Source organism: Triturus cristatus, chromosome 10, assembly GCF_964204655.1.
Source record: "Triturus cristatus chromosome 10, aTriCri1.1, whole genome shotgun sequence".
NCBI classification, from domain to species: Eukaryota; Metazoa; Chordata; class Amphibia; order Caudata; family Salamandridae; genus Triturus; species Triturus cristatus.
In genome coordinates, this window is record NC_140593.1 from 393,731,350 (window position 1) to 393,752,442 (window position 21,093).

Genomic DNA, 21,093 nt, shown 5'->3' on the forward strand with positions numbered 1-21,093 from the left:
CCTGCCTACAGTAACAAGTATACTTACCAGAGAGTATTTATACATCACCTACTCCTTCCTACTTTTCACGATCCTATGAAAGTCTCGCAAACGCATAATAAAAAAAAGAATTACTCTGCTACTCATCACAGTACTTATCTCTTACACGCTTTGCAGAAACAAGGACCACAATAGATATTCCTGCTAGTAGAGTGTATAGAGAACTCATCTACTCCTTTTTACTATTCACCATCCCGCGAGAGTCCTGCGAGATCGTAAAAGCAATATACATTTGTTTTCTTCACTGTAGTTATCCCTTACATACCTCCTCTCTAAATTTCGGGGGACAGCATGCCTTTCTGCTGCCCCCTTATATAGCTTTTTTACCTCATTTCCACAACGCCTCCAATTTTTCATAGTAAACAGTAATGATGGCCATTTCATTTCTTAAATTCGAGCAGCCAGCCAAACAGGGCGCCTGCGGGAGCATCACACAATAGCTTGTTGGTGATTTGGAAGGTATACCTAATATACAATAAAGATGCACTAAACATAAATTGTAAATATAGACCACGCTACCCTTACATAAACGAATTCTACAGCATATAAGTGCGATAAGAAATACAGATAGAACATATCCAGTAGCCCACCATTTTGAAGAAAAACATACGAGTGAAGTTAGAGGTCTGGTATATTTTGTAATGCTGCTGTATCGAAGAACAATAGAGGAGGCAATATAAAGAAGAGTTTGAAGCAACTGGAATCCTGATATATAATAAAGTTAAATGCTAAGATCCCCTGGGGATTGAATATTCAAGAGGATCTTCATACTCACCTGTAGCCCTGGCAGCCGATTTATTGAAACTAATGAGAGGTACCAGGAAGTTTTCTAACATACAGTTTTACATTTTAGCACTTAAGCACTTTGGTTTACACGAGTCACTTATACAGTACATTTATTAAAAAAGTAGTATGCAATTGGAAAAAAGGAATATGTGATATAAATGGTATGCCAACTTGGGCTTGATTTCTATATACTATGGAAAGAATATACATATTTTTGTATTTTAAAGGACATCATTACATGTGGTTGTACAATAGTTAATTTGCCCACTTGGGCATTATTCGTGACTGAAGCATAGTCTTGTACTTCAGTCAAATGTGCAATACTGTTTAATGCTTTTAGATATAGTGTGTAAGAATAATGTTAACACTGATTACGCATCAAATGTGGCCTTCTATTTTTAACAACCATGAGAAATACAAACGATAATGTGTAGAGAAGTGTGTTTTTCTCTGTCCTTGATATTGTAATGTGTTCAAAACCACATACTCAATATTGTGCCTCATTTTGTGATCAAGGCTTAAGGCAGCCGAAACGCATCAATGGTAGCATAATAGCACCTTAATAGAAAGCTAAATTAGCAGAGGCAAAGAAGTATCGTGGAGAGTGCTGACTCTGCTATGAAACCGATGTGCCCTATTCGGTTAGGAGCACGGCAGGAGCCAGCAGTTTTTGGATTATTTATATATATATATATATATATATCTATATCTATATCTATACTGTGTAAACTGGCATTGATGGCTGACAAAGGGCACAGGGAGTTAAATGGCAACCTATTTGGGATTGATTGAGGAAGAGGCAAGCACAAATTGTGGCCGTGTGATATTACAAGACATTTCCACTGGTATTACAAATATTAGATTTTACATGCTAAGATGACCGATTGAAAACTGAGTATTTGACTAGAAGGGTGAGTCCTCTTTTACTTGCCACTAATTATTATCCAATGGGGACAGTTCAAGATGTATTTAACAAACTTGAAAACAACATCCTCTATGTTTGTACCAGCATTGAGAAAGGAGAATTCCGAAACGCGTTTGCTGGATGTCATTAAATTGACCTTGACCAATGGACCGTGTGTTTTCAAAATATATATATATATATATATATATATATATATATATATATATATATATATATATATATATATATATATATATATAAAATTCACTGAAAAAACCATAGGTTTCACACACGTTATAGTTAGCGGACATTTCACTCATAAAAAACCAATGAAATTCCCCCGTTATAGTTAGTGCAGGCAACTATAACTCACGCGACCGCAATCCTCTGCTGATGACATATGTGTCTTTATGAAAAAAAAATATTTGCAATATATGTATAGCTAAAATTTAATGGAAGAAGACATGGGCAAATAAGTGTCTAAATACAGTATTAGCATCAGCAGAGGATTGCGGTCGCGTGAGTTATAGTTGCCTGCACTAACTATAACGGGGGAATTTCATTGGTTTTTTATGAGTGAAATGTCCGCTAACTATAACGTGTGTGAAACCTATGGTTTTTTCAGTGAATTTGCAAGGTTTTTTAAATGCTAATTCCTAACTATAACGTGTGTGAAACCTATGGTTTTTTGAGTGAATTTGTACGGTTTTTTAAATGCTAAGTTACTTTACGCCGTTCGTGGCGTGCGCGCCCACTTCACGCAGTTCGTTCCGTTCGCGCACCGTGCGCGCACAGTGTGCACGCGGTGCGCTTTGCGCACCGCTCGCCCACTTTACGCAGTTAGTGCCGTGCACGCACGGTGGGCACGCGGTGCGCTATGCGTACCGCGTGCCCACGTTACGCTGGATGGGCCATGTACGCACGATGCGCTTCGCGCGCCGTCCGCACACGGAGGACATATTATGCGCTTCGTTGTGAAAGGTTATCTATTAAATGTTCAATATAAAGAAAGCCATGCACAAAAGGTGCCCTGCGGGCACCTTTTGCAGACGGGGGGGGGGAAATGAGGATATTTTTTTTTTTTAATTAATTTTTACCGTACGCGTACGGTAAGCGCAATCGGCGTTTAAAAAAAAAAAAAAAATGAATTTTTGCCCTTGGGGGTTCTTTTGGGACACCCTAACCAAGGCTAGGTGGTTAGGAGCTGTCTAGCCTGCCCCTTTTCCTGATATCCAACTTTGTTTTTCCTCCCCCCCTCAGAGTGCGAGAGAGAAAATGGCGGCCGCCATTTCCTGGTTTCGACCGATTCGAATGTTTACTAAGATCTAACAGCCAATCAGAATCGCGCTCGCGCACGGCACCGTACGCGTACGGTAAGCTTCCCGTAAGCGCACGGTAAGCGCACGGTAAGCTGCCACAGATATATATATTGATTTAAATGCTATTTTCTCAGGAACTACTGAACAGATTTACACCAGACCTACAAAAGGCACTTCCTTGACCTGTAGACTACCTCTCTGCCAAATTTCAAGTAACTCTGTTCAGCCGTTCGGGCTGTAGCTGTGTCTAAAGGTCCTATGGAAAAATGCATGGGGAAAACGCGTTTTGGGACCCCCCTTTTTTCTCAGCCCCTGCTTGACGAATCCCCCCGAGACTTTCAGGGTAGGAGCGGAGCGTAGTGCCCCATTAGTTTTGAAAATTTCGCGAGGATTCGTCGACCGGCGCCAAAGTTATTCCAAATAGAATGTTGCGGTTTTCCTATGGAAACAGGGTCCTAACTATAACTATCTACTGGCGACCGCCAGTAGATAATATATATAGATATATATATATATATATATATATAAATATCAACCAGGCTCTCTTCAGGTATGAACAGAGTGCGACACCGCTCCGGCGTAGATTAATAGGGCTTTATTGATTTCTCTCATGCTCCGTGTGCAGCGTCCAAAGAAACGCTCAGCAGACGCGTTTCTGCTTTTAAAATAGCTTCATCAGTGCCAGTTTCTCTGGCTATTCTTTTCCTTGGGGGGTCAGTTTGAAATAGATGTCAGCTGTGACCACTTCCCGTCAGGTGACTTCGTGCCCCTCCTCCGCCATAAGGACTGCTGGACACATCGCATTACTCCTCCCGCGCAACTGCATTCTTGGTGTTTAAGTCCTCTGTGGGAGTCCATACAGTGACGGGGCCTCTTAAACACTAAATGATGTCCCAATTGTTTTGGCAGCTGAGTCAACACCTTCCGCAGTAGCCTGAAGGATTCCAAGCCCATTCCAGTCTCCCCTTATCAGGCAATGTCATATTGCCTCCTCTCTCCCCATGTGCCAGATACCTCCTTGTGGAGACGTGTAGCGCCGGGGGGGGGACGCGTTGCAGACAGTGCTCCAAACCAACTTTGCAGGTGTGCCGCGTACCTCCTGATATATATGATTCATCTAAATGTTCGCGAAAAAATGATTCAAGGGCAGAGCTAGAGGGTCGGGACTCATATTTGGTATCTTGTTGACCCATTTGGTATCTTGTTGACCCGCGCATGTATCAGTAAGAGTTCTCCGTTAATTGATGCCGCCAGAGAATCAATGCTGTTCACAAAATTAATTTTAATGCATGAGGATTTTGCATTTTGGGACACTCTTTCTTGACAGATCACCCCGAAACTTTCCAGGAAGGAGCTGAAGTGGATGGACTTTTTTTGGGAATGTTTGGTGAAGATTTGTCAAACTGACCCAAGGTATTAACAAACCAAACATTTGTATTTCTATGGAAAAGCAGACATATATGTATATACATATATTTATATATATATTCACTAAGAGGATACATAATGAGTAACCGTGTAGTAGCATACAATATTCCATTAAGAGTTTCTTGTGATGCTATAAGCCATGAGTCACGTGTTTATTTTGAGGTAGTTAACTTGAAAAAACTGTTTTCTCAACAGCGCAGCTAACAATGGGCACTGAATGATTTAAACTGTTTTTAGGTTTTATTTATCTTTCATAACTAAGGTGTCCATTAGGATGTAGGGCGGATCGCCACTACATCCTTCCCCACCCGCCACCCATTTCCCTCCCGCCATATTAGTATGGCGGGGGTACCGCGGTGGACGGGAAGACCGTCCGCCACTTTTCCGCCCGTTCGAGTCGACCAGGCAGAAAAGGGATTAATATGGTGGTGGTGTCTGCTAGACACCGCCTTCCATATCAGGATGCAGGCAGGGGGCAGCCTTTCTGCGGATCTTGAAGTTGGGGGCCCGTTGCGGGCCACCAGGATGTTGGGGGGGCACATAGGGGGTACCCATGGTACCCCCCTGCATGTGCATGCACAACATGGCAGACACCGCGCGGTGCCTGCCACGTTGTGCATGCATATGCACAACATGCATTTTTGGAATTTCGGTGGGTGATGCTGAAAGCACCGCCCGCCGCAATGTTAAAAATGCAGGATGCGCCCGCCAGTGTGGTGGACGCATCCTAATCAGCCCCACAGGACCGCCGCACTTACGGCGGGCGGTCCCTTTTTATGTCAGAATGGCCTAAGTCTTTGATAAATCATTGGGCAATGGAGAATGCCAGTGGATTTATGTGATTGGCTGCAGAGTTTACCTTGTTAAGATGGCCGATGGCCTGTGTTTACCTCATTTGTCACACAATTGTCTACCACTCTACCTAGTTTGCAAATGTCACAAAAAAATGTCTTCCTAGGTAAAATGTATAAAAATAATACATCTAAAGAAAGTGCTGCATAATTCGCTCTTTTGCTCCATAATTTAGATAACCTGTGGCATTTTATGGTCCTCCATGCTGCATAATCTTAGGTGCCCTAACAATGGCAAAGCTCTGCAGAGTGGTTTTCGGGTTCCTGGTGAAATATGGTACAGTTTTACAGATATGCACAACATTTGGCAGACACTTACCATATTTAGCTTACTTTTGTTGTTTTGAGATTCTTGTAAATCCATCTGAAGTGGGGTTGGGGGGCACCTACAGGTGGGGAGACAAAAAAGTAGTGTTTCCAATGTTAACCTCTTCTATGCCCATGACGAGATAGTCTCGTCATGGAGCACGGTTGCGCTGTGCCCATGACGAGACTATCTCGTCATGGACCCCGCCCGCTAATGAAAGGCCCGGCACAGGAGGGGGAAAGGGCGGGGCACTGAAGGGGTTAATACCATTTGACATCTTTGCTCTCCACTACACTCCACTACAGAAATAAAAACACTGATAAAAGTGCCTTTGGGTAAATCTGCATATGGTCTCTTCTGTCCTCTATAGCTTGTGATAGGACCATGGGAACCTTTGATGAGTCTTGCCCAAATGGTTAAGCTGAAGGATAACTGGCCTTGACTGCCATAAAAATTGTGAGCTGATTGCCTTTGTGTGGTATATTTCCCACATACCACACCGAAAGAGAATTGGATATGGTCTTAAAACGGTTGGAACTGTGGGCACTGAATTGTTTAAAAGTGGAGGTTAATCTTGTTGATACATTTGTCAGGATGCATGCTAAGACCTGAACGCTCTACAGCTAGCTGTTTATTCTGCAGTGAGATCTTTTGGTAGGACACCCAACTTGTTGCATTGTTTAAAACAAATATGAACAAACTCAGTGATTTTTTTTCTTCTTCTTTTAGAATATGCATCATAAAAATATCGGAAACTGTTATTTCCCAAACATTCTTAAAAGCACAGCACACAGAAATCGAAGAAAATTGAAATTCCCATTAAGTAACATTTGTTGTAGAGTCAAAAAAGAGACTTTTTGTAGCTGTCCGTGTCTATAAAATGGAGTAGGAACATGCTAACATTTTTTTGTCAATTTCTAGTTGTTGTGGAGTCTGACTTTGTGAAATATGATGGAAGATTTGGAAATTGCCTAGGTGGGAGGATTGAAACTGAAGTCGGACCTCTCGAGCTAAATACTGCGGGTAAAGGCTGCGTGCAAAGTCACACTTCTTTTGGAAGTCTTCGAAAACGGGAAGTAGACATCAACCAGCTCATGAAGGATGTCCAGCAAAGGTACCATGTTTTTTTTTTTGCCCTGGCAACATTTTCATTGCCACACCTGCTCCATTGTGTCACCCCGGAGGACTAGCAAGCAACGTCGATCTATTTAGATCCCAAATGAGGTTTTGTTGGTTTATTCCAAATGCTTATGATTTTATTTCCAGTGTCATTGCATTTGCATCTGCTATTATGATAGTGAGTGAAGAAGTTGTTGCCATCTCTGTGTCATAGTGAATGTAAAGAGAAGTAATTAATTCTTGTGGTGTTTTCAGTGTGTTTTGGGGTGTGCACTCCTTGCCAGCTATTAGACAATAAGAGCATGTTTGTCAGGGGCAGCTCCTCCACAAAGGCGGAGGAGTGTAGCCCCACTGGCTCAGACCCAGCAGCAAAAAAATAAAATTATATTTCATTATTGTTTTATTTTCAAGCCGCTGGCTCAGCCAGCGTGTGCAGGGAGGGACGGGGCCAAGGCATACTTAGGTTTCTCTAACCTGGCTGTGTTGAACAGCCGGGTTAGAGAAACCCCACAGACTCCCTGACCTGAGCGGAGCATCTTTCCGGCCTGCTCAGGCCAGAGCTGCGCAGGGATTGGACAGGGTGTCTATGACATAGTCACAGTGTCTGCTGGGACTACGAATTCCTGGCACTGAGGTGCGACGCGGGAAGTGGCCAGCAGCAGGTAAGTTTAACCTTTTTTTAAATTTTGTATTATTATTATAGTCCCGCACCCCCTCCCGTGCTCCCCCACACCACCTCGCCTCTCCTCACCACTTTTTGTATGTGGTGGCCATCACTGATGTTTGTGCAAGTTATTGGTTAATTTGTAAAGCTTTCACAAATACAAAGGGTGAACTGCTGCCCAAGCAGCATTTTTTTTCGGCCCAGACGTAGCCAAGACCTTTTGATTTAAGTAAGAATATAGTTATTATATACTTTCATATATGGACTTTCAGCCAGTTCTCCTCATCCACAGGTCTCTTGTTCTGTCATTCACATTTTTCTTTGGCCCACTACAGATTATGGTATGGAGCAGTGGGTCAACCCACTGAAGCCATCGGTTAACGTTACTGTGAGTAACATCATCCTGTCCTTTCACAAGGAGCACAGCCGTACACATAGTAGTTGACTTCACTGTTAGGGACAACTATGGCAATGTGCATTTTGAAACCCAAAAATATTATCGCTTTTTCCCCCTTTTGTTAAAAAGTAATATTTTTTCACAAGGAGCACAGCCGTACACATAGTAGTTGACTTCACTGTTAGGGACAACTATGGCAATGTGCATTTTGAAACCCCAAAATATTATCGCCTTTTCCCCCTTTTTTTAAAATTTAATATTGGTGAACATTTAGCGCAATAATGTTTTTAAAAAATTCATGGCAAACAAACAAGAACTGACAAAGCCAAAAGGCTTGCGGCTAAGAGAAATTGCCTTTGCCAGAGATTGTTAAAAGTTGTTCAAATGACTTCTCTTCAAGCTGGTGGCACCACTCACTGTAGAACTGTAGTGCCAGTCTGGGCTCCCTTTCTGGGCCAAGCCACACAGCATGAAAAGATTCTGGCAGATTTAATTGTCAGCCAGATAGGTTGCTGTGGAGGACACCAAGCTACAGTAGGAAACTCCTGGTGCACCTCGGATTCACCGGATGAAAACAGATGGGGGAGTGGCATCAGAGCTGCAGAAACCACAGGAGTGGTGAGCGCTATAGAGACACAAGGATGCAGATAAGTTGAACTGATGTCCACTCCCTGTGGAAGCAGCATTCCTCGCAGTTAGAGATCCTCTGACTGGTCAACCCAGAACTGGAGTGGCGCACAAGGGGAGGCAGATAGAAAAGTCTTTAAAAGATTTTAGTGGTAGCGGAGTGTGGCACTAGTGATAACGATGAGGTGTAGCCTACAACAGGCTCTTACAAGTGATGCTGCTCATCCCACAAATAATAAAAGCTGTAGCGCGGTGGTCACAGTTGCTTTTGGAGGGTGAGGATAGCGTGTAGATGACTAGGCTGGAGGAGGAGTGCCGGTACACCCCCTACCATTTAGCCTTCACATATGCCCCCTTGTTTTCAGAAATTCTAAGGGGATGATCCATAAGGGTGGCAGCTGGTTGTGAAAACCCCACAGATGTAAATTGTTAGCTGTAGATCATCCACTTCCCCACTGGGCCAGAAAACTTGTTGATGCCCAACCAAAATCGCAGGGTAACTAGAGATGAAGACAAACGTTGTAGCAAATATTTGCATATCATAAGTCATAAACCTATAGAGGGCTCCTGAGACAACATAACCCTGTACAGGCATTTGAATCTTGTCTGAGATGGCAGTTTAGAAAGATCTGGCCAGGAGTGCCAGCCAAAACCTTTTCAGATCATACATCAAATAGGGCCTAGAAGACATATGGAGGTACTTACATGCGGATATGAGGGCCTTCTCCTTTTAACCCCATGTCCACAGACATGCTCCTGCATTTGTTAAATCTTCATCATAGCTCATGGTAATGTAGACTACACTTGGCTGACATGTCAGATATATTTGTCTCTGACCATTGCTATGTGGAAGTGGTTTAGGGGCCCAACCCGTCAGGGCGTGCATTCATCAGATACCAGTTACAAAAACAAGAGCTAACCCAGAAAAGATGGAATGACTTCAAGTCCACCATCAGAGGGGGACATGGTAGTGATGATGGATGCTAGATTAAGGGTGGAAGAGCCTACAAAACTAGATAAACTGATGTTCGCCACAATCCTTTGCTGTAAGGTAGCATCTCTACTAGGGCAGCTAAATGCCTCTCGGACAAAAAGGTGGAAAGAGTTCTGCTACAATTAAATCATACTTAAAATATGACCATATTGGCCCACTGACTAGGGCTTCAACAAAGCAAAAGATGCATGGCAATACGTTAGACAACAAAGGGCATTTGGGCATAGAGAGAAGTAGATAATCAGGCATGCTTTAGAATATTCTTGTCCAAACTGTATGTGCAGGGCCCAGAGAAAGACACAGTAATTGAAGACTGTCAAACATTGCGGGTTCTCTAGCATACTACAACATTGGTAAGAAAAGATGGAGCAAACCACTGATATAGCAGAAGTCTGGAGGGTGATGAAGACAATGTCCATCATTAAGACTTCATGACTACTCCATTGACTGGCACATTGGTTTAGCTCCACCTTGAGAGAAGCCTATACTACGCTACTTCATAAACAGGGAAAGATCCAGCGGATGCATGGCTTACAGGCCAATTACAGTACTTAATGCAGGTGTTAACATTTTCACAGAAATACTGGAAAACAGGATGGCAGTAATAATGCCGTACTTAGTCGGCTCGAATTGGGTGGGCATCATCGAAAATGGGTAGGTAAGTGATAATGTAAGAAGAACTGCTACGGGTGGAGGAGGTCACCTGTAAGCAGATTCTGGCTATTCTCCTCAGTCTTTATACTGAAAAGGTGTTTGATAGTCAGTTGGAAGAATATATGGCAGCAGTTCTACAGACAACATGGATGTGACCGAAATGCTGGGTTGGATCATGGCTACTTGCAAATGTCAAGAAGCCAGGGTAAATGTTAATGGCCTGGTCACATGTAAATACACTTTTCAGAGGGGAACGAGACGGCTCTGCCCCATTTCCTCTCTTCTATTTGATCTGGTGGTTGAGCCGCTGGCAATCAAGATACAAATGTAGGACGGCTACTAATGTTCAGGGAGGATGAACAACACAAACTTTTTTTGCAGATGATATCCTCCGTACAATAGCCGATCCACCCCAGTCCTCACACACAGGAGAATGTGTCTTAAGAGACTTTGGCACAATTTAGGGTTTTAAAATAAATCAAGATGGATCCAAAATGCTAACCCTTACACAAGACACAATGCAGCAGATTGGCCTGACATGTCCCTTTCGATGGACAAAAAAATTGATAAAATACCTGAGGTTACCCCGAAATAATGACCTAGAAGGGTGAAGAGGAGCTAACTACCAGAAACTGAGAAGACAACTAAAAAGAGGCTTAAATAGATGGTGCTCACAATACATATGATGGCTAAATTTTCTGAAAATGAATATTCTACCCAGTTTGGTATATCTCTTTCAAACCTTGCTGGCTCCACTTCCAGAGGGAAAATTTAAAGACTTTCAGAGAGATAGGTTGTTGATTGTCTGGGCTGGGGGCAGAGCCAGAGTGAGCTCAAAAATCCTAAGACCGCCCTCAGAGGTGGAGGCTGGCATGCCCTGACATCCTCCCATTTTATAAGGCTGCCCACTTGAGAGTAATTGTATGGACAGGGCCATTGTAGGACAATCTTTATAGGACCTTCCTAGGTTGACAAAATGCCAGAGACCGAAAAATGCATAAATCGCCAAGCCAGTAAAGACAACTTTCGAAATTTGAGACATTGGAACCATAGGAGAGTGACTGACATCATTAAGAAAACACAACACCCCAATACACAACAACCTTTCTTTAACTCCAGTATTAAATAAGGACTTAAGCAATGAGAATTAGGCGACTGTCAAATAAGATCAATATAAATTGCACCATGATCTTAATCATTTAGAAAAAGTATTGTTATGTATGGCTTTCGTAGAAAGCCTCTATTGTTTATTTGAGTTTCTAAGTATCGTAATCCACTGCTATGACACAGCAACAGCTGATAACTAAACTGGTTACCCATTGCTGTGATGTCATAGGGCACTCGGAGATCTACTCAACACAGCAAGCTTGTCTGCGTTGACTGAAAGCAGAAAGCACAGCTGCAGTAGGGGAAGGAAGGCAGAGAAGGTGGTGGTGGGTGGTCAGGGATGGCAGGTAAGTTTTATTTTTTTTACCTTTGAGTCAGGGATACGTAACAGAGGCCATGTTATTTATGATTCCCTCATTTCTCCTCTGTCGCTGAGCAGCAGTTGAACACGGGGTAGATGATTTTGGGGGCCATACATAACATAAAATTATATATGGATAATAAAAAGTGAATTACTGGCATGTTTTTCACCTCAGGTTCCTGAGTGACATCATAGACAACTCGAGCTTTGCTCTCATTGTCTATTTGATGTCACTCAGAACCCCTCGGTGAAAAACATTCCTTTTAATTTACTATTACCCATCTATACTTCTATATTTTGAAAATGTGGGTTCCCTTAATAACCTTTCCAAAATGGAAAACCTAGTTTTCGCTCCGCCACAACTAAGAGCCTTGCAACTCTTTAGCTAATGTCAGGAGAGTGCGCATGGCAGTGTAACTGGTTGAAGGGTGGGTAGGTGAATGGTTGCATAAAGGCTCACTGGCAATGACTGAAGGTGAAAGTAGCTGATTACGAATAATATGAGCTATTCCTTTGTTATACTTCTCCATAAATGTTTTGGCTACACTTTGTTATGCATGTTAAAGTATTTTCTGCATTATCAACCTTCAAACCTTAATTAAAAAAAATCATAATTACATTTGTTCAGTGCCTCCTAAATATATTTTATTAGAATGCAATAAATTAACTTCTCACTCATCCTGTGTGATATTTCGCCAAGTCCATTCCTTTCCTCAACACTATCTTGCAGAAACTGTTACGTGGCTCATCTTGCTCTTTTTACAATATTAAATCCGCTGCCAAAAAACTACAAAACAACTGGATTTTACGAAACAAAAATGTTGCAAGTAAATATCGAATTAGCACGTAAAAGAATTTGTAAACCAAATAATGAAAAAGTAGATGAATTTGTTATTCTCTATTGTAGCAGTAAAGAGTTATAACTTTGTAAGCTTCCAACAAATAGTACAAAAATAGCAAATAACTGACGCATCGAGTAGGTTAAAAGATGATCACTCGCTCTTAACAAACTCCTACAATTTAACAAAACAACCTAAACCTTAACAAACAAGTATAACAATGAATTGAGGACTCTTAGGGAAGTTTGATAGTGATGCACGGCAAATTGGGCATGGACTATCTTACGCATGTTATACACTTTTCTAGCGTACGTTATGGTAGCAGTATAGTTATTATTCTTACTTCATAATCAGGGAAAACGGTTTCAATTTAAATAGCACAACCTGGAATTACGATGATTTTGTATTTTACCAGCTAACACTCCCCAGCACACGTCGAGTAAAGGTCAAACTTTTCAATTAAGCTGTGTATTTAGTCAGCACAATTAATAGAAAATAAACAAGATTCTTTTCTCTTTCTTCTTAGTTGTTTAATAGCGTAGATCTTCAACCAGCCTCCAACAGCCAACACGTGTTTCGTCGCATACAGGGAGGTTATCCCGTGACTTTTTCAAGGCTATATCTTCTCAGTAGAAAACCTTAGATTCGTGGTGATATTTCCAACCCACAAAGGGTTTCAGTCTTGGCGGCGTCACAAATTCCGTATTTCTATATTCTGTACCACTCACCAACAATGCACCTTATATCTCTATAGCACCTTTCTGACAAACATTTCATTTTTTTTATAGCGCTACTCATAGTTTACTCACACTCAGTTCTGTGATCTGCATGGTACACATTCTTTGTAGCAGGCACATTAACCCTCTGCGTTTTGTGGGTGGCAGGAGTGTGAGAGTAGGGTAAGAGGAGTGACTGCAAGGTGAGTGTGGTGACCATATGAATTTGGGTGTGGATGTAAGTGCAGAGTGGGACGAATTAAGTACTGATTAGTGATTTGCTTGTTTGAGTGAGATTGCAGATTGAGAAGTGAGGGGGACAGGTGAGTGAAGTGTCACATGAGTGCAGAGTGAGTAGTGTGCTCGTGTGACTGCAGGATAAGGTACAGAGTAAACAGCGTTAGTACATTGTGAGCTCTGAGTGGAGTGATCACTGTGAGTGCAGGGTGAGCGGGTGAATGGTGTGATGGCATGGTGATCAGTGTGAGTGTACAGTGGTCGCTGTGAGTGTGACAGTGAAGGGCGAGAATGAGAAGTGAGTTGTCTGAATGCAGGGTGCATTCCCAGACATTTGAAGTAACTCATCATTTTATTGACAGCAGCGTAGGGTTTCAGATACAAGTTAAACTATTGCTTTAATCAGGGATCGAGGGTGGAGAAAATAAATAAATAATATGCTGATCCTACAACAAACTTCCAGTCTTATGATTAGGGTTGCCACCTCATTTTTTTGATGTCCCAGACGATACAAAAATAAGTGGTCGCCTTAAGCCCTATTTTAAGCACGCATCTGTGTATACTTCGAACAGCAAATATAACTAGAAAGCACTTTTAATTGTGTTCTAGGGCTGCTTGAATGATCTTTGACTGATAATTAATGGGAACAAAGAGAGAAAAGTCAAATTTCACATGAATACATGCTTTTTTATTTATAACCCTATTTCGTGTCAAGACGAGGTCTTTGCAGGCTCTTTAAACAACACATGGCTGGCATTTTTCTTTTGGCAACCCTACTTTATATTTCTTTTCATGAAATGCATTCTCACACTACGGCAGTAAATGTAAAATGCAAATGTAAGGAATAGGCAGGGTAGGGGCCCAGGGGGTACTAGAACCAGAAAAAAAAACTAAGCCTGTGTAACCAGTTAACAAAGGTATGTAAATATGGCGCTAGGTGGCGTACGGACGGAATGGCCGCGCTGTAGCGAGGCTCCCGTTTTCCGAAGGCAATATCCTGCAGTAATCCTTCCCCAGCGCCGAGGACGTGGCCGGCGCCGGTCCCCCTGGACTCCCAGAGGTGTGGGGCACACTCGCTCGCAGTTTGGGCTGGATTGGAGGTCGTGCGCCGGAGAAATCTGCCGGAGCAGGTGCGACCGGGAGGTGACAGCGCAGCAGGGTGACAGCTGGAGGCGGCGGCCGCGACTACGAGAGAGCGCGGCTCGCCACGAGACGCCAGGCCACAATCTGCGCCTGGAGGAGGGAGCGGTCCCACCGGACATAGGAGGGCTGCACGAGGGGCCCGGTTGGGCCCCTAAACACAGCGGAGATTGCGGCTGGAGTGGTGCGGAGTCGGCCGGAGCAGCACCGGGACGGCCACTGACGGCAGCACCCCGGAGGAGCATTGGGGGCGAGTAGCGCACAGGAAGCTGACGGAGGCTTTGGGGGAGACGCGGATGGCGTGAGGGGCCTGAGATCGGCCTGACCGGTGGAGCCTGCTGGTGACTCCTTCATATTGAGTGCGGTGGAATGCAACGGTAGGGAGCTGGGAGGGCGCACGCACTGGGCCCTATAACAGACTGCACTTGCCGCGGGGAAACGCGGCCACCACCAAGACCGAGGTCTACTGTGGCGGGAGGCGGCTCACAGCGCATTGACCAGGACCCCGGCCAGGGCAGAGCTTGGATTGCGGGGCGCTGCCGCCTCGCTCCCCTGATATCGTCGTGCGGGGTGGACAGCGGTGCACGGCGAGGAGAGAGGTGTGCAGCAGCGGCCGGCCACGACACAGGGGATGGATCGCGACTGGTGGAGCTGGTAGACCACCCCCCCAGGGAGAAGCTCTGAGACCTCGGACACAGTGAGAAGTGGGGAGCCACAGGGGTGGTAGCTGCCGGAGAGCTGGACAGTAGAACTAGAGGGTCGTGGTGCGTGCGCCACTGAGTCCAACACGCCGGAGGTGCAGGGAGTGTGGTGTTTCTCCCCAATTGCAGAGGATTGATAGAGGCAATATGGGCAAAACGGACACTAAGCAGTCAAAATTGAGCTTCGAGGCGCCAAAGCGCAGTGGCCCGTCAGGTCAGACCGGGCAGCCCCCGAGGAGTCAGCAGGAGGGGCAAGAGAAAGGCGCAATCCCGACTGCGGATACTCAAAGCATACTGCAGGAAATCCGACACGGGTTTGCCACTGTGGTGGAGAAGGTGGAACATATGTCGGCCAGGATGGATACTATAGTTCACAAGTTGGAGGGGTACGAGACCAGAATCCAGGAGGCTGAGCAGCGCATTTCGACAACGGAGGATACTACCGCAAAGCATAGCACACAACTCGCGCGAATGGACAACCTCCTGCGCGTCATCGCTGCGAAGAACGAGGACTTAGAAGCGCGCAGTCGGCGCAATAACATCCGTATTTTAGGTATTCCGGAATCCACCAACACCGGGAAGATGGAACTATATGTTGAACGGATGTTGCTGGCCGCTATAGGAAAAGATGCGCTGTCGAGTCAGTTTATAGTGGAGAGAGCCCACCGATCATTGGGGCCCAGACCGCAGCCGGGGGCGACCCCCCGCCCTATCATAGCGAGACTGCTAAATTACAAGGACAGGGACGCGGCCTTGAGGGTTGCGAGGGGGCAGCGCTCCCTGTCATTTGAAGGCAACTCTTTTACGCTCTTCCCCGACTTCACGCCCATGGTGCAGGAGGAACGTCGCAAGTTTATGGACGTGAAGGCTAAGCTTCGGAGAGCGCACATTGACTATGCACTGTTATATCCGGCGAAGCTCTGAATCACGCATCAGGGTAAGCAACATTTCTTCACTTCACCAACCCAGGTGGAGGACTTCCTCAAGAGGGTGAAGACCTCGGGGCGCGGAGGAGACGGTCGGGGTCCTACGCAGCAAGGAGAGGCGAACAGGCGCAGCGACGATGAGGCCTGACCACTGGCCTGATGGCTTGGCTAGCTGCGGGGACTGGACGCTGCACCAACGTTGATACAATAAGGTTCTGGGACTGGGGCAGGATGGCGGGCGGGGATGTCTGACGGAGGGCTGCAGACTGTTATATGACCCCTTCGGGAACCTCTAGCTCCCTGGGATTCTGCTGTCGGGCGGAGTGCTCGGAGGGGTAGGAGGAATTCGTGTGCCTGCCTATTGCGGCCCCCAGCGGGTATTACCCCAGGTTACACTCTCAGGTGAAGCGCGGGAGTACTGCACTAACACTGGTTAAGTTGGGGAGGATGGGAGGGATAGGGAGGGATCACTTTGCTGGCAAGTTGGGGGTACTCCAGTGGGTGGGGGGAGGGTTAATTGTGGGGGTTGGAAAGTTAAGCAAGTTTTACTCTCTTTTTGGTAAGGAGGGGCATTCTAATGGATCGAATAAGGGGCATTTTCAATGGCATCATTCACGGGTATGCAGGACACCTAGCGTAGGTAGTAGTGGGATGGTAGATTACACTGGGATCATACACCACTGCGAGGTATGGCTGAGGGAGGAGCTAATAATTTGAATGTACTTACATGGAATGTTAGGGGTCTGGGAGATGCGCGCAAGCGGAGGCAAGTGCTAGCATACTTGGACAGGCACCACACGCATATTGCTATGTTGCAGGAAACCCATTTCTCCCCCCTGGGTCAGAGCCGATTCGCTAACACATGGGCGGCTCACAGAGTCTTCTCCTCATACTCTTCATATGCACGGGGCACAGCCATATTAATAAAGAAACAAGTGCCTTTCCAGGTCGGGGGACAGCTGGTGGATCCACAGGGCCGCTTTTGTCTCGTGTGGGGTCGATTAGGGTCCACCTCGGTTACCCTGGCATGCTGCTATGGGCCTAATGTAGACGACCCAGAGTTTTTTTCGTCCTTATGGACTAAGATTTTGGAAATAGACTCCCAGCAAGTAATATGGGGAGGGGACTTCAACGTCACATATTGCCCGAGCGCAGATAGATCTCACCCTGCTCCGCACCACTTTACAAGAGCGGCTGGAGTGATTGAGGACACTATGAAAACGTTCCAACTTTTGGACGCCTGGCGACAGTTACATCCCACATTGAGGGAGGGGTCGCATTTCACCTCCCGTACGTACTCTTGGTCGCGGATAGATTATTGGTTGGTATCTAGGAGCTTGGGGCCAGCGATAACCCAAGTACACCACCTGGCGAGAACGTATTCGGATCATACCCCAGTTAAACTTACGCTGTCGTCGCCGGACTTGCAGGTGCCGCGGAGTGGCTGGAGGATGCAGGCCTCTATGTTACTTGACGAGGTGTTCCGAGAAGAGTTGGGTGAGGAGGTGCAGGACTTTTTTAGGCGCAATAAAGGTTCGGTGGATAGTGTGGAGATTATATGGGAGGCCTTTAAGGTGACGATCCGAGGGATTTGTATATCAAAGGGGCATGGTGTGCTCCGTGATATACTCCGTACGCTGGGACGGCTGGAGGGGGAGCTACGCGAATTGGAGTCGGGCGAGGTGCAGGTGCGGTTCCGGGACAAGCTTACGGAATATATATCCACGGCGGAGAGGGAAACGCGCTTTCGAGGGAAGTACTGGAAGGCCCGGGGCTACGGGGAGGGTGAGAGGCCAGGGAAAATATTGGCAACCCTGATCAGGACGCCCAGAGGCTCCAACTGTATCCTTGAAGTGGAGGCTGAGGGGGGTGAGCTCTCCAGAGACTCGGCTTCTATACTTAAGGTATTCACACGGCACTATAAACAATTGTACACCTCCCGCAGAAAGGATGAGTTGGATATGGAGGTCGCGTTGGGTTGGCTAAGCGATAGACAGAGAGAATTTTTGTGTATGCCCTTTGAATTGGATGAAGTGCGAGAAGCAATTATGGGTATGCAGTCGGGTAAAGCAGCAGGAACGGACGGCATTCCCATTGAGTTTTATAAAGCATACATTGATATAATGGCCCCGGTACTGCGGGAGGTGTATGTGGAATCGCTAGAGGAGGGCTCACTACCGGCGACCATGAGGGAGGCGATCATGATCTCTCTCCTGAAGCCGGGGAAGCCGCCGCGCTCGTGCGACTCGTATAGACCGCTCTCTCTGCTGAATTGCGATGCCAAAATTCTGGCTAAGTTGATTGCCAATCGTTTGAGTCTCCTACTCGATAAATTGATTCTCCCGGACCAGTCGGGCTTCGTGCCAGGCCGGGCTACGTCCCATAACCTCCGAACGCTGTTTGCAATCCTTAATAATGTCTCCCCGGAATTGCCGCTAGCGGCGGTCTTCCTAGATGCCACAAAGGCGTTCGATTCGGTAGAATGGGACTACGTTTTCGGAGTGATGGGGCGCATGGGGTTCCCCCCCCTGTTCCTATCCTGGATTTGGTTACTATATACTCGGCCAGTAGCCAGAGTGATGATTAATGGCCGTACATCGCCCCCCATATCGATTACGAGAGGTACTAGACAGGGGTGTCCTCTCTCTCCTCTGATTTTCGCAATAGTTCTGGAGCCGCTGGCGGCTAAGCTGCGGCACCATCACCGTGAACGGGCGCTGAGGTGTAATCTATGGCAGATTCTGATCTCGCTCTACGCTGACGATATTACGTTGTAAGTTCGGAACCCAGAGGAGAACCTGAATCCGGTTCTGAGAGAGTTTATTGTGTTCGAGAAGTTATCTGGAATTGGTATCAACTGGGGCAAGTCGTGCGTGTTTCCGCTGACGGAGGCGACCCATAAATTTGAGCTTGACTTCCTTCTGGAATGGTGTGAAGATGAATTGCGCTATCTTGGGGTGTGGGTGACCAGAGATAGGGACGAACTAATGCGGTTGAACTACGGCACCGCGTTGGGGCGGATAAAGGACTGCGTAACACGTTGGATCGCTCTGCCGCTGTCCATGGCAGGGAGGGTGTCGCTGATAAAAATGGTGATTCTGCCCAAACTGCTGTACCTGTTTCTTAACATCCCCTTCTATCCAGGGAGATATTTTTTTAGTACGCTTAGATCGGAGCTGACGCGCTTGGTCTGGGGGGGTAGACAGCCGAGACTGCGGTGGCAGGTCCTTACGAGGCCATATGTGAATGGTGGGTTTGGGATACCGGATCTGGAGTTGTATTATCTCAGTGCGCAGGCGCATTATGCTTGGTGCTGGGTGGCACAGCCCAGATACATGCCTCAGGTGGCTGCAGAGCACTGGTTGGCCCACCCGATACCATTGGATGGCGCGATCTTTACACCCACGACACCCAGAACCACGACCCCTACAACAGTCACTTGTACGACGGATGCCTGGCGCAGGATTGGGCGGCTGATGGGCGCTCCTATGCTGTATGCGCCCGCCCTACCGCTTACGTACCACCCGACTATGCCTCTGTTGCAGGAGACGCTGTTTCATAGGTTCAGAGACCGAGCACGCATTGGGACGTGGGGGGATCTTTATGAGGGAGGGAAATTCCGTTCGGCCGAGCAGCTGATGCAGGGAATGCCGCAGACCCCTCTGGACAGATTTCTTTATGTCAGGCTGAGAGAAGGTATACGAACACTTACACCTGATTTCCCGGCGGAGCCGGGCACGCTGAGCCCGCTGCAGGTAATGCTCAAATGCACCTCGACTACACGACTTGTCTCACTTATCTACAGAACGGTCCACACGCAGAGGGAGTATGAGGATCCGGGCTCCAGGGCGCAATGGGAATATGAGTTAGGGAGTGCAATCCCCGACAATCGTTGGGAATTTTGCTGCCAGCAAACTGAGAGGGTCGTAGCCAGTAGCAGACTTCGCATGATACACTATAAATACTTACACAGATTATACTACACACCGGCCAAGCTGCACCGCTTTCACTTAAGGGACTCAGACTGTTGCGACAGATGTGCGGCGCCGGCGGCAGATTTTCTGCATCTGGCGTGGGAGTGTCCGGGGGTGCAGAGGTACTGGAAGCAGGTATTCGAGGCAGTGTCCCAGATGACGCATACAGTTGTGGAGCCAGAGCCCCTGATGGCATTGTTGGGATGTGTTGATAAGATCCAGGTGGCGCACCGGAGGTATGTCGCTGTGGCGCTCCTGATGGCTAAGAGGAGGGTGGCCTGCCGATGGGGACGGGGGCGGGCCCCGAAGTTTAAGGAGTGGATTACGGATTTGGTGTTTTGCTAAGAGCAAGCTATACTATATTCGGAGCTCCTGCCCAGAGCCTCTAGGCCTCGTGACATTTGGGCACCGTTAACATGCTACTTACTAGAGCATCCACAAGGGGGCACGGCTCCGTAGACAGCGGGAGGATGTACTGGGGAGGAAGGGGGGATGGGGTTGAGGCCACGGCTGCACGAGTCCAAAAGATAGGGAATACTTTGAGGTTGACTGAGGGAGGGATGTGTGGGTATTAGCGTAGGGAGGAGGCACACAGTAGATTCGGTGTATGGGGGCCCACGGGCTAGCCAGGAGGTGGGAGGAAGGGGATGGCAGGCACGGTTGAGCCTCTGCAGTTCCGGGCATGTACCCTGGAGGAAACCAGAATGCCAAGCTCACTGCAATTTTGAGTTGTATACCTGTACGCATTATATATATATCTCTATGACGAATGCTACCTCAATATGATATGTCATGATGCTATAGTGCTGTTGGTTGGAAAATCTAATAAACAAAGTTTAAAAAAAAAAGGTATGTAAATATGCAAATGGTCTTTAAAGACCTGTGAAAAAACTCGGTCGTGCCGGAGATAAGACTCTAGACACTGCCCAACCGAGTCCACAGCAGCTCGAGCTGCAGCAGCCCGGGCTGAGACACACGACGGGGTGAGGACTGAAGCTCTTAG

At 46.5% G+C, this 21,093-nt stretch overlaps 1 protein-coding gene across 1 annotated transcript in view; it reads left to right on the top strand.

Annotated features, from left to right (window-relative positions):
* Positions 1-21,093, top strand: part of GSDME (gasdermin E) — a 351,208-nt gene that overhangs the window by 128,077 nt on the left and 202,038 nt on the right. The window contains exon 3 of the mRNA XM_085631657.1: positions 6,556-6,748. Within this exon, the coding sequence (XP_085487783.1) occupies positions 6,556-6,748 (193 nt within the window). The remainder of the gene's footprint in view (positions 1-6,555; positions 6,749-21,093) is intronic.